At 47.0% G+C, this 13,942-nt stretch overlaps 1 protein-coding gene across 1 annotated transcript in view; it reads right to left on the bottom strand.

Moving 5' to 3' along the window:
* PSMB7 (proteasome 20S subunit beta 7) overlaps positions 1-6,601 on the bottom strand; it is a 33,678-nt gene extending 27,077 nt beyond the window's left edge. The window contains exons 1-5 of the mRNA XM_087704571.1: positions 6,469-6,601; positions 5,273-5,366; positions 5,079-5,176; positions 3,980-4,120; positions 2,616-2,731 (exon numbers count right to left, since the gene is read on the bottom strand). Coding sequence (XP_087560697.1) covers positions 2,616-2,731; positions 3,980-4,120; positions 5,079-5,176; positions 5,273-5,366; positions 6,469-6,542 — 523 coding nt within the window. The 5' untranslated portion in view covers positions 6,543-6,601. The remainder of the gene's footprint in view (positions 1-2,615; positions 2,732-3,979; positions 4,121-5,078; positions 5,177-5,272; positions 5,367-6,468) is intronic.
* Positions 6,602-13,942: the final 7,341 nt, after the last annotated feature.

Raw genomic sequence — 13,942 nt, 5'->3', positions numbered from 1 at the left:
AAGAAAAGGAAGCTAAAAGGATTTGCATGGCTGGGTAAAAAGAGGCCAATGGACACAAGGGGAATTCTTAGGAGGCGGAGGAGATGCCGGTTCCCTCCCGAGAACCTTTCTCAAACAGTTTGTTTTGTCTTGCTAGATTCAAAACCATTAAAAAAAAAAAACTACACCCAGAGCTCCATGGACAAGATCTTTGCTGTTTTGGTTCACTAATCACTATGTACACTCATCCTACTCTCTCTTCACACACACACACACACACACACACACACACACACACACACACACAAACAGAGCAAGGTAATTTATGGTTCAGCGGCTTAATAATTTATATGTTTCAGGGCAACATTTATAAATATTAATCCAATTTCATCTTTTATGTTAATCCGTATAAGAAGCAGAATAGAATATTACATCATAAATCCTATAATAACATTCTTTCAAAAATGTCTGAGTGTGTGTGTGTGTGTGTGTGTGTGTGTGTGTGAGAGAGAGAGAGAGAGAGAGAGAGAGAGAGAGAGAGAGAGAGAGAGAGAGACGTTACACACAGAATAAATAATGTCACACTTTGTAGGGTATCATGGCACCATCTATTGGCCTGAAAATGGTCTCGCTCAATTAAACCTCAGATCTGCAGTTGTTGTCTGTGGTTGCTATCAATCCCTGCGCTTGCTTGAAAGAACACACAGAAAAAAGGAATTCTGCCACTGTCGTTGGTCCTTGACTTACGACCTCAACTGAGCCCAAAAGTTCTGTTGCTCAATGAGACATTGACTAAGCAGGCGGTTGGACTAGAAGACCTCCAAGGTCCCTTCCAACTCTGTTATTCTACTCTAAATTTTAGGGAGTATGTAGTGTTTCTGAAATATTTCTGAAAAGTCACTTCTGCCCCCATTTTACACCCTTTCCTTGCCATAGTTGTTAAGTGAATCGTCTCCGTTGTTCAGTTACTGATGTGGTTGTTAAGTGAACCTGTCTTCCTCGTGGGCTTCTCAGAAGGTCGCAAAAGGGGGGGGCGATCATGTTACTCCCCCAGGACGCTGCGACCATCATCAATGTGAGTCAGTGGCCAAGTATGTGAATTTTGATGGGGATGCTGCAACGGTCGTTAAGTGTGAAAACGGCCACGAGTTGTGTTTTCCAAGTGCCGTTGTAACTTTGAAACGGTCACTAAATGAACTGTTGTAAGTCAAGGACCACCTGTGTGGAATCTTTTGGCACCCCGGTTTGGGATGATAAGACTTTGTCCAAACAAAATCTGAATTTTGTACAAGGCGAGAGGTGGAAAATAGTCCGCCATCCAATTATCCAATCATCATTTCTATTTATAACTGGAGCATATTATTTCTGATCATACATGAGGGGGGGCTTTTTCCTGGTGCCCACTTGGGCAACACTTTTTAAAGAAATTAAGGATATACCACTCTAATGGCAGAAAGTAGAGAGGAACTAAAGAGCCTCTGGATGCGGGTGAAGGAGGAGAGTGCAAAAGTTGGCTTGAAACTCAACATTAAGAAAACTAAGATCAGGGCATCCGGCCCTCTCAATTCCTGGCAAATAGATGGGGAAGAAATGAAGGTAAGGACAGATTTTATTTTCCTGGGCTCCAAGTTCACCGCAGATGTGGACGGCAGCCAAGAAATTAAAAGATGTTTGCTCCTGGGGAGGAAAGCGATGGCAAATCTAGACAGCAGACTAAAAAGCAGAGACATCAACCTGCCAATCAAACGTGTGTCTAGACCAGGGTTTCTCAACCTTGTCAACTTGAAGTCCTGTGGACTTCAAGTTGCCAAGGTTGAAAAACCCTGGTCTAGTCAAGGTTATAGTTTCCCCAGTTGCCATGGATGGCTGTGAAGGTTGGACCATAAGGAAGGCTGAGCACCAAAGAATGGAGGCCTTTGGACTCTGGTGCTGGAGAAGACTCCTGCATTGAGTCCCTTGGACTGCAAGGCCATCCAACCAGTCAGTCAGTCAGTCAATCAATCAGAATAGAGCTAGTTCTAGAGATCAACCCTGAAGGCCAGATCCTGAAGAGGAAACTCAAGTGCTTTGGCCACCTAAGGAGAAGGAGGACTCCCTGGAGAAGAGCCTCATGCTGGGAAAGATAGAGGGCAAAAGAAGAAGAAGGGGACGACAGAGAAGGAGGTGGCTGGATGGAGTCACCAAAGCACTCTGCGCATGCGTGTTGGCCAGCTGATCGTTGGGTGCGCTTGCGCGCCAGAACCTAGAAGTTCGGCTTTTCCGGAGCACAGCCCTGATGAGCACACGGCGTGCTACTCGCTGCTAAAAAAAGTTTGCCGTCAGCGTTTTAGAAAGCTGGCCCACAAATCGTGTTTTGAGGGGTTTTTTCCCCACACTGGAAAATAAAACAATTCCAATCTGAGTGAGGAAATCCCCCTTTCCAGCTTCCTCCAATTCTTTTCAGGAGTCTCCAGAGGGGATCAAAGGCAGCATTAAAGCAGCTGCGAATTTTCGCTTTCTTTTTCTGCCCTATTAGCTGAATCATCGGAAGGACGCACGTGGGCCGGGGTGGGGGGGGGAGATTAAATGCCCCGGGTCGCCCACTAGGGGGCAGCGCAGACATTTCAACGCCGGTTGTGCAAAGGAGCGTGACTCACCCATTGTGACGTAAGGCAGCTTGTCGGTCGAGCCGTGAGGATAAATGCTGTACAGGTGAGGCCCAGTGATGTCCACACCACCAAGAACCAAAGCGGCACCAATGTATCCCTGGTACCTGATAGCATAAATCAATCAAATAAAGAAACTGGATAAATTCCTTTTCCTGACAAGTGAGAACAATTAAGCAGTGGAACAATTGTTGCCTCCAGAAGTTGTGAGTGCTGCAAGACTGGAAGTTTTGAAGATGATGTTGGGAGATCCATTTGTCTGAAGTGGGATAGGGTTTCCTGCCTAAGCGGGGGGCTGGACTAGAAGACCTCCAAGGGGGCAAAATGTGGGGTTTTTTTCACTGTGGGTTTTTCATGCTGCACGCTGCCCAGTGTGTGAATTGGGCGGCTACGGGTAAATCCTCGACTTACGACTGCAGTTGAGTCCAACATTTCTGCAGCTGTAAGTGAGACATTGGTTAGAGTGAGTTTTAGCATCGTGGTTGCTGCAGTTATTAAGCAAATCACCGCCGTTGCTCAGTGAATCTGTCTTCCCCACTGACTTTGCTTGTCAGAAAAAAGGAACATGTGACTCCAGGACCGTCATAAGTACAAGTCAATTTGCCAAAGCGTCTGAATTTTGAACACGTGACTATGGGGATGTTCCAATGGGAGGAGTCATGAATCACTTTATTCAGTGCCGTTAACTTTAGATAGAGGTAAAGGTTCCCCTCGCACATCTGTGCCAGTCGTTCCCGACTCTAGAGGGCGGTGCTCATCTCTGTTTCAAAGCCGAAGAGCCAGCGCTGTCCGAAGACGTCTCCGTGGTCATGTGGCCGGCATGACTCAACGCCGAAGGCACACGGAATGCTGTTCCCTTCCCATCAAAGGTGGTTCCCATTTTTCCACTTGCATTTTTGACCTGCTTTCGAACTGCTATGTTGGCAGAAGCTGGGACAAGTCACGGGAGCTCATTCCGTTACGCGGCGCTAGAGATTCGAACCGCCGAATTGCTGACCTTTCTGATCGAAAAGCTCAGCCTCTTAGCCACTGAGCCACCCTGTCCCTCCACGTTAAGTTTGACAGGTCACTAGAGGAACTGTTGTAAAGTCGAGGACTAGCTGTACATAAATTAAATAAGGAAAACTAAAAGGATAAATAAAAAAGCTGCCTTCGTTTTTCATACAGAGCTGTGAGTTCCGTGTATCCTCCAGTTCAACTATGCAGTTGAAACCCTGCCCCCCTTTTTTTTGCCCCTGGCATAAATTGCACTCACAGTTGCCATCTTGAATATTTTGACTCCTCCCCACTGAAAGGGGTGGAGGGAAGCCTTCTCGCCCTGCTAACAATCCCGCCCCCAGGCGACAATTAGGTACCTGAAAAGCATTTGCTTGAGCATCCGGTTCGCCGTCACGACCCTCGGAAGTCGGCCAGTCGAAAGGGAGTGAAGCTCCATGTTGGAAGAGATCATTTGAGTTGTCATTTCGGTGTCCGCAGCCGTTCCAGCCCCACAGCAGCTAGAAGAGTAAAACAGTGTCATGTTATGCGTCTCTGCGTCCCACTGATCAGCCTCTTCCAACCCAAGGAACCTTACTGTCAGACCTGCCGAGCCGGGGCTCTTAAGAAAGAAAGACCCTCGACTCCACTGGAGTGAAATGATGTTCTTTTACTGAAGGTTGCTGTCAACTCATAAAGTTGTCATGGTGAGGAAAGGGGGGGGAGCGCATTCCACGCATACTTTACGCTAGAGTCAGATCTCAGATTACTGCAGCAGGCTTGGGAGGGGTGCACCTCATTGGGGAAATATGATTTATGACACAGAGGGGAGGGAAGGAATGGGTAAAGTTCAGCTATAATTCAAATGAGGCTCAGTTCTAACTGCAAAAAGTTCTTTGCCAAAATGGTGCTCCTAATAAATGGCTACTGTAGTTATCTTTTGAAACTCGAGACTCGTGAATCAATTAGGGCATCTTTCGGAAACTTGACAGTTGCTGGCTGTGGTAAAGTCAGGCTATATTTTGTATCCCGTATGAAATGTTACAAATTTTTCCCCTCGTCCCAGCCCTCCCCGCAGGATCAGTTCATCATCAGCCAATGAAGAGCCAGAAAAGAGTTTTGAGAATCCCCGAGATGTTTGCGGCAGTCCACATTCCATTCACAGGGACTTTGAATGCTAGCACAAACTGGTTCCGTGCTTCTCTGGTCTTCAACAAACTGTCATTTCTCCCCCTTCCTATTTTCCCCATCACATCCCCATACATCATTGCCCATTTGTTGCCGCCTCCTTCCTAGCCTTTGATGGCAGGATGCCAGCAAGACAAAAGATGACAGAACTGATTCTTGCCTTCTGTAATATCCGAAAGCATTCGAGAGGATAGTGAGCATGTCATCACGTGTCTCTTGCCACACAATTCACACACATCTTCTCCTTCAACGAGGCGGCCTGATGCACAATCCCCAGCCCTCCCCACTTACTAGATGTTGGGAGCGATGAAATGGATCTTGGAACAGTTCTTGTCGGCAACCACCATCCCTTCGGTGGCTCGGGTGTCTGCCCCCAGCACAATACCATCCTAGGGGATGAGAAAAAGGATTCAGGTTGCATCTTGGCACGAAACCAAGGGAGATTTCTCTCCCCCCCCCCCCAAGAGCTGCAGCACCAGCCTTACCTTGTACACGATGCCAGCTATGGTGGTGCCTGTCTTGCGAGCAGTGGGCAGCCGAAGACCCTTCTGGGCCCCCTCTGATTCCAGCTGGGCATTCCTTCAGCGGAAGAGAAGCCAACATGAGACACTGCTAGCATCCCCAAATAATAAATTGATGGATGGATAAGAATCAATGATTTTTGTAAAAAATCAGATTTTTTTTGTATTTTTATTACATTTTTGTAAATAAAATGTTTTTGGAGTAAAAAAAATATGATTTTCTATTGAAGATCCATTCATAATTTAGTTAACTCAGCATGAAATGGAGCTTAGTTATGTAGCATGAGACTGTATATTCTATAACATTGGGTCTGTTGATGAATCAACAGTGGGTCACTGAAGGACAGGGATGACAGTGGCTCTTCACTAATGATGATTTAAATAGAGTTGATTTAAATCAAGCCTTTTTACTAGTGCTTTAAATCGTGGTTTAAATGGAGTTGATTTAAATCAAGCCTCTTTACTAGTGCTTTAAATCGTGATTTAGATGATTTAATCAAGCCTTTTTACTGGTGCTTTAAATCGTGGTTTAAATCGAGTTGATTTAAATCAAGGCTTTTTACTGGTGCTTTAAATCGTGCTTTAAATGAAGTTGATTTAAATCAAGCCTTTTTACTAGTGATTTAAACTGTGATTTTAATCATGGTTTAAATCGACTTAATTTAAATGAAATCCACGCTGCCCCCCTCCCCACCTGGGGCTGGAAAAGCGGGGTGCAACCCAAGATCAACTCAAGGGGGGGCTGGATTTGGAGGGGTGGGGCTATCCTGGAATCCTCCCGTCCCCCGGGTGCGATGCCCATTCCCCGCCTTCCCTTCCAGGACTCCAACTCCCAGCATGCCTCAGCGTGGCCCCCAAGGGCGGGGGCCTCTGGGAGTAGTAGTCCCGAGCGGGCCCGGGGAAGCCCCGGCCCCTCCGCCGCCGGCAACTGGCCCAACCGGCCGGGGAGCAGCGAGAGGGGCTTTTCCCGGGCGGCAGGAAGCGGCGTCCGGCCGGCCGTGCAGCTGCGGGCCCGCTTGGCCGAGGGGAGCCGGGCTCCTGAGTCACGGCCGCCTGGGCCTGGCCCGCCTGGGCCTGCAGGGCCCCTCCGCCTCCTCCCGGCCCCTCCGCCACCTCCCTCGGGCCTCCAGCCCGCTTCCCCGCCGCCTCCCCGGCCTCACCGGGCGCAGTTGTGGAAGGAGAAGCCGCCGGTCGCCGGCATCGAGGCCTCCTTCAGCAGCGACAGCGACGCCATCTTGACCGGTTGTGGAGAAGGCGGGGGCGAGCGTGACGGCGGGCCACGCCCTTAGCCACGCCCTTGGTGGCGGCGGGCCACGCCCCCTCTCCCCCAGCTGCGCACGTGGGCCGTTTGGGAAGGCGGATCCAAGGGCGGAGATTGTGCAGGGTGTTAAACCCCATCATCCCCAGCCTGAGCTGGGAGTGACACAACCTCTGCGGGGCAAGGGCCCATCATCCCCAGCCGATGCTGGTCTGTCGCACAGCCCCGTGCAGGGCAAAGAATCCTATTATCCCCAGCCAATGCTGGGAGGATTGGCAAAGGATCCATCATCCCCAGCTGGGTCTGGGAGTGTCACAACCTCATGTAGGCCAAGGGCCCATCATCCCCAGGCAAAGCTGAGCTGTCGCACAGCCCCGTGCAGTGCAAGAAGTGCCATCATCCCCAGCCGGACCTGAGAGTGTCACAACCTCATGTAGGGCAAGGGCCCATCATCCCCAGCTGCAGGTGCTGCATTGCTAGCATCCCATGGTTAAGATGTCCCCTTATGACAGAAGGAGCATCAGGACATCCATCATCCCCATCCGCAAGAGGAGCGGGTTGTACTATTGGGTATTTCCACGGTGCTGTTGCATTCAGTGCCCATCCTCCCCAGCCCCATTGGAAGGAGCTGCTCCCTCAGCAAGTCCCAAGGAGTCCAGGGAAAGGAATGGTGCTGGACCAGGTTTCCATCATCCCCAGCCACAAGAACTGGACCAGGACAGATTAGAGAAAGGCCAAGCTTGGTAGGATTGAGACAGAGTTCTCCAACTCCCATTAGCTCCAGCCCAAATACATTCTTCCTGTCCTTGGCTGGGGAGGAGGGACCTTGTTGTCTCACACTAAGGGAAGGCAGCAGGTTGGAGAAAGTGTTCAACTGCAATGCCCTCTTCTGACGAAGGCCATGTTGGGCGAAGGGAAGAGAGAGCAGGACTCCCATCATCCCCAACTCCTGCCAAAGTTCCCATCCAAAGAACCCTCAGATTGGTGAGACCAGCTGGCCTCTGGACCTCTTCATTTCGGAAAAGGACCCCAAATTGCCCCTCCATTTGAACCTGGAAATCCAGGTGGCTGCTATTCTATTCTATTCTATTCTCTATTCTATTCTGCACTACTCTACATTCTCTATTCTATTTTACTCTATTCTATTCTACTCTTCTATTCTATTCTATTCTATTCTATTCCCTATTCTACTCTGCACTACTCTACTCTACATTATCTTCTCTATTCTATTCTACTCTTCTCTTCTCTTCTATTCTAATTTTAACCTTCTATTAGTCTATTGTTTCTGTTCTATTCTTATTCTACTCTATTCTATTCTTATTCTGTTTATATTCTGTTCTGTTATATTCTATTTCATATTCTATTCCGTTTCTATTCTATTCTGATAATACTCTCTATTCTATTCTACTTTCTGTTCTATTCTTACTCTACTATTCTATTCTATCCCTTATTCCATTCCATTCTATTCTATCCCTTCTTCTGTCCCATCCCATCCCATTCCATTCCACTCTATTTCTCTATCCTCTTCTTCTCTTCTGTTCTAAATTCTCCAGTCTCGGCCGAGGGAACCTGGCGCCTTCGTGCCCTTAGTGAGATGTCTTCAATTGGCAAAACTAACTTGACTTTTCTATCTGATCAAGTTATGCACCATCTTTAATGCTCGGGCGTGAGTGACAGCTGCCTCTTCAGGCGGAAAACCGGATCATAAATCTTGCATGGGGTCCAACCGGGTGGCTGAGACAGAGACCCTTGAAGTCTTCCCACCTGAGGAATGGCCACAAGCACAGGGCCCTCAGCGCCACCGCAGCCCACGGCGAGCCAGGCTTTAATTGGCTGAAGGGAACGTCCAGAGAGAGAGAGAGAGAAAGAGAGAGAGAGATAGCCACAACTTCTACTGGCGTTGGCCTCCCGCCTCTTCTGGGATTTGACCAAGGCTGGGAACGATTGTCTGGCTCCCTGAGAAATCTATTACTGCAAAAAAGATAGATAGATAGATAGATAGATAGATAGATAGATAGATAGATAGATAGATAGATAGATAGATAGATAGATGATAGATAGATAGATAGATAGATAGATAGATAGATAGATAGATAGATAGATGATAGATAGATAGATAGATAGATAGATAGATAGATAGATAGATAGATAGGTAGATAGGTAGATAGATGATAGATAGATCAGTGTTTCTCAACCTTGGCAACTTTGGGAGTTGAAGTCCAGACATCTTCAAGTTGCCAAGGTTGAGAAACACTAAGATGATAGATAGATAGATAGATAGATAGATAGATAGATAGATAGACAGACAGACAGACAGACAGACAGACAGACAGACAGACAGACAGACAGACAGTTTTTTTTTAAAGCCACACAGACCGTATCTGAGGAGATGGACGTTCTCACTGGAATGGGAACTGAACTAATCCAGGAGGGAGGCGAGGTATGTGTGTGTACATATATGCACAGTATATCTGTGGGGGGTGGATTAGAAGACCTCCAAGATCCCTTCCAACTTTGTCTTTTCCTTCCCTTCCCTCCCTCCTTTCCTTCCCTTTCATTCCTTCCCTTCCTTTCCCTTCCTTTCTTTCTTTTCCATTCCTTCCTCCCTCCCTTCCTTCCTGTCCGAAATAGTGTAAAGTCTCCTGCTTCAGCAGGGGGCTGGACTAGAAGACCTCCAAGGTCCCATCCAATTCTTTCCTTTCCTTCTTTCCTTTCCTTTTTTCTTTTCCTTCCTTCCTTTCCATTCGTTCTTTCCTTCCTTTCCTTTCATTTCCATTCGTTCTTTCCTTCTTTCCTTTCATTCCCTTTCATTCCTTCCCTTCTATTCCTTCCCTTCCTTTCCCTTCCTTTCCCTTCCTTTCTTTCTTTTCCATTCCTTCCTCCCTCCCTTCCTTCCTGTCCGAAATACTGTAAAGTCTCCTGCTTCAGCAGGGGGCTGGACTAGAAGACCTCCAAGGTCCCATCCAATTCTTTCCTTTCCTTTCCTTTTTTCCTTTCCTTTTTTCTTTTCCTTCCTTTCCTTTCCTTTCCTTTCCTTCTTTCCTTTCCTTCCTTCCTTCCTTTCCTTTCCATTCCTTTTTCCTTCCCTCCTTCCACTCTCCCTTCCTGTCTGAAATGATATAAAGTCTCTTGCTTGAACAGAGGGTTGAATTAAATGACCTCCAAGGTCCCTTCCAACTTTTTCCTTTCCTTCCTTTCTTTTCCTTTCTTCCTTCCTTCCTTTGTTTCTTTTGTTTCCTTTGTTTCCATTCCTTCCTTCTTTCCTTCCCTTCCATTCCTTCCTCCCTCCCTCCTTTCCTTCCTGTCTGAAATAGTATAAAGTCTCCTGCATGAGCAGGGGGTTCGACTAGAAGACCTCCAAAATCCCTTCCAACTCTATCGTACTATTCATCACCACTTTTTTTTCATCCCAGAACAATCTGAGTCAAAGCTAGCTGGGCCTTTTACAGTTGGAATCTGATTTCATTGGAAGCAGATTTCTATCTTTGTTTTTTAAAAAATTAACATGGGTTTGTTTAGGGGGGGAATGCTACTAGATTCCTGGTAAATAAATTATATTTATTATAATTACCTTTCACATTACAGTTGGCTTTTTTCATGCAATGGCAGGATAAATGAAATAAATACTTAAATATAAACTTTTAAGTCAAGTTCTGCTCCTTGTAACTGTAGAAAGAAGAGGTTTGTAAGTCCCCAAATTGAACAGGAAGGGAGCGTGGAGGTCTTGTAGTTTTAATTCTTTATTTTAACCTTGGAAATAAAGAATATATATATATATATAGGCACACGGTGGCTCAGTGGCTAAGACGCTGAGCTTGTCGATCAAAAAGGTCGGCAGTTCAGCGGTTCAAGTCCCTAGCGCCGTGTAACTGAGTGAGCTCCCATGACTTCTCCCAGCTTCTGCCAACTTAGCAGTCTGAAAGCACATTAAAAATGCAAGTAGAAAAATAGGAGCCACCTTTGGTGGGAAGGGAACAGCGTTCCGTGCGCCTTCGGCGTTGAGTCATACTGGCCACATGACTACGGAGACGTCTTCGGCCAGTGCTGGCTCTTCAGCTTTGAAATGGAGATGAGCACCGCCCCCTAGAGTCAGGAATGACTAGCACATATGTGCAAGGGGAACCTGTACCTTTACACACACACACACACACACACACACACACACACACGTGGGGGGGGAATGGGGAAAGGAAGCAGTATGTTCCCACCCATATTTGGGCACACCAGGTACTTTGACAAAAGAAAACACACTAAATCATTCCCCTGGCTCAGCTGATAAGGGAGGAGAGCTTGTGGCTTAGAGGTTAATACAACTGCCTAATATGTAAAAACAGCCCAAGTTTGAATCCCAGCAAGGGTATAGCTAGCTGATGAGAGCTAGATAGCTTGAAATAGATCTATACTAGTCTCCCTTCATTTATTTATCAGCAAACATGTAATACAATATATATACACACACATCATCAACAACAAAGAAGTGTCTTTTAATTCTTTCCCCCAAACTTGGTGCTTTGGGGCAGGAATGGGACTGACCCAGATTCTGACCCAAGCCTTTTTGACAGGTGGCAAAGAACCAACCGGAACATTCTAGGCTCAATCAAGTGCTTTTTCAGCTATTCCCAGGGAATAACTGGGGTGGGTTGCAAAATCAGCAGCTACTCCGCTAAATTACTTTGCCGAAGGCTTCGAAATACCACGGCTTATTACATAGCAAAGCCTCCCTAATTGAGATGAAGTTCTCTTAGCCACAGGGACCCCGGGCAGGCGCTGAGCAATGGAGTGCATTGCTCAGTGTGTGTGTGTGTGTGTGTGTGTGTGTTTTGCAGCTGCCTAGCTCCGTCTTGCATTATGGGATATTTTTTCCAGAAATGTCGCTTTGGTGTTTCCTTGATTGGCTGACCGGTAGCAGCTGGGGGGGAGGGGTCTGGGGTTGCCCAGGAAGTCACCCCTGGGCTCTGGAATTAGGAGCTCACAACTAGGAGCCACAGTGGGTTTTGACCTTGCCAGAATGGGCCGTTTCATTTTTCTTAAATCCGGACGCCAATCCTGCTGCAATGGGTGGTTTTGCCTTTTGGGGTGGGGTGGGGTGCCTCTGGGGTTGTGCCCCCTGTCCAGTTCTTTCCTGAAATTACCCCCCCCCCCACCCTTATCCTCGCCCAAGGGCAGGTATTTTAGACACACGAAAAATACAAGAGAAGAGAATAATGGAATGAAGAATTTAGCACAGAATAGAATAGAATAATGGAATGTAGAAGAGAGAAGAAAAGAGAAACTAATGGAATGAAGAATTCAGAACAGAATAGAATAGAATAATGGAATGTAGAAGAGGAGAAGAGAGAATAATGGAATGAAGAATTCAGAACAGAATAGAATAGAATAATGGAATGTAGAAGAGAAGAAGAGAAGAGAAAATAATGGAATGAAGAATTCAGAATAGAATAGAATAATGGAATGTAGAAGAGAAGAAAAGAGAAGAGAAGAGAGAATAATGGAATGAAGAATTCAGAATAGAATAGAATAATGGAATGTAGAAGAGAAGAAGAGAGAAGAGAGAATAATGGAATGAACAGAACAGTATAGAATAGAATAATGGAATGTAGAAGAGAAGAGAAGAAAAGAAAGAAATGAGAAGAGAATAATGGAATGAAGAATTTAGAACAGAACAGAACAGAATAATGGAATGTAGAAGAGAGGAGAGAAGAGAAGATGAATCGGAAGAGAAGATAAATCAGAAGAGAACGAGAGAAGAGAATAATGGAATGAAGAATTTAGAACAGAAGAGAAGAGAATAATGGAATGTAGAGTAGAGTAGAATAAGAATAGAATGAGAATAGAATAGGATAGGAGCTGGAAGGGGCCTTAGAGGTCTTCTAGTCCAGCCCTCTGCTCAAGCAGGAGAACCTACACCATTTCAGACAAGCAACTGTCCAGTCTCCTCTTAAAAACCTCCAGTTCAGCAGAGGAGATGCAGCTGGGCGAGAAGCTGTCCGGTTTTTACACCGTTTTCTTTTTGACATGGTGCTGTGTTTTCACCGTCTTCCTCTCCCACCCACCACCCACCCACCCTCTTTTTTGGGGGGGGTTCACTTGATGAAGTTAAACTGCCGTCTCCTGGGGGTGATCGAGGGGCACCAGATAGAGCTTGGCATCCAAAACATTTGAGCAGTTGGTGGCAAGACCCCCGGAGGGGAAGAGAGAAACAGCAGGTTTTCGCTGGAAGGGATGACGGCTTTTATTTCCCTCTTGGTCCAGGAGAAGGAAGCAGATGCCGGTGGATTATTATTTCACCTCCCTTCCTATCCTCCCAGGTAGGAGGAAGGATGCTTTCCAACAGATGGGCAGGTAAAGGATGTGCCTGCTCCCCGGCTGGGCAAGAGCGCCCCCTGCTGCCCCCTTGCTCGCCCATGGCAAGCCGTGAAACACGCCCTCACAAACAGACTCTGCGTTGGCAGCAAAACTTTTGCACTGTTGCAGAAATGGAAGGGCCCTTCGATTCCTAGCACGGATGAAACGGCTGCAGAGGTTGATGGGAGTTTGGCCGAAATGGCAAAATTGACTGTTTTGGTCAAAGAAAAGACTAGAAATCCTTTTGTTTCTACGCGGAAACCACTTCTGAACTTGGTGCTTGCAGCGAGAAAGAATGAAACTTTGATTTTGGGGTTTTATCGATTCAACCGAGGCTGTGGTGAAATTCAATATTTTTTTACTACCGGTTCTGTGGTCGTAGCTTGGTGGGCATGGCAGGGGAAGGATATTGCAAAATCCCCATTCCCTCCTCACTCCAGGGGGAATGATATTGCAAAATCCCCATTCCTTCCCCACTCCAGGGGAAGGATAGTGCAAAATCCCCATTCCCTCACCACTCTTGGGCCAGCCAGAGGTGGTATTTGCCGGTACTCCAAATTACTCAAAATTTCCACTATCGGTTCTCCAGAAACTGTCAGAACCTGCTGACTTTTACCCCGGAATCAGGTGACAAACTGGATTTCTTTGAAGGCCAGATCAGCATTGTAGTTCTCCTCCGTGGGCCGGCGTGGCGAAGCGTGGTGCTGGGCAGATGGGACGGACACCTCTTGCAGCACCCTGCCGGCCAAAATGGGGCGCCGGGGAGCCGTGTATGGCTCCCTCTGGCCTGTTTTCAGCTATAACAGCCTCCTGCAGCACTTTAGCGGCCAAAATGGAGCACAGGGAGCCATGCGGATGGCCACGAGGGAGATCCCCCCACCTCGTTTTCACCCTCCATAGCCTTCTGCAGTACTCTGCTGGCCGAAAACGGGCTTAAAATGGGCCAAAAATGATGTCAGGCCTGCAGTTATATTCCTTTTAGGATCTTTGGCCTGCCGCACTCTCTCTTATTTCATTATGCTGTTTCATTA

Source organism: Thamnophis sirtalis, unplaced genomic scaffold (genome assembly GCF_051295495.1).
Source record: "Thamnophis sirtalis isolate CommonGarterSnake01/CBP01778 unplaced genomic scaffold, rThaSir2_p1.2 scaffold_2, whole genome shotgun sequence".
NCBI lineage: Eukaryota > Metazoa > Chordata > Lepidosauria > Squamata > Natricidae > Thamnophis > Thamnophis sirtalis.
The sequence above is the reverse complement of the archived record's forward strand: the minus strand, read 5'-3'. Positions and strand labels throughout refer to the sequence as shown.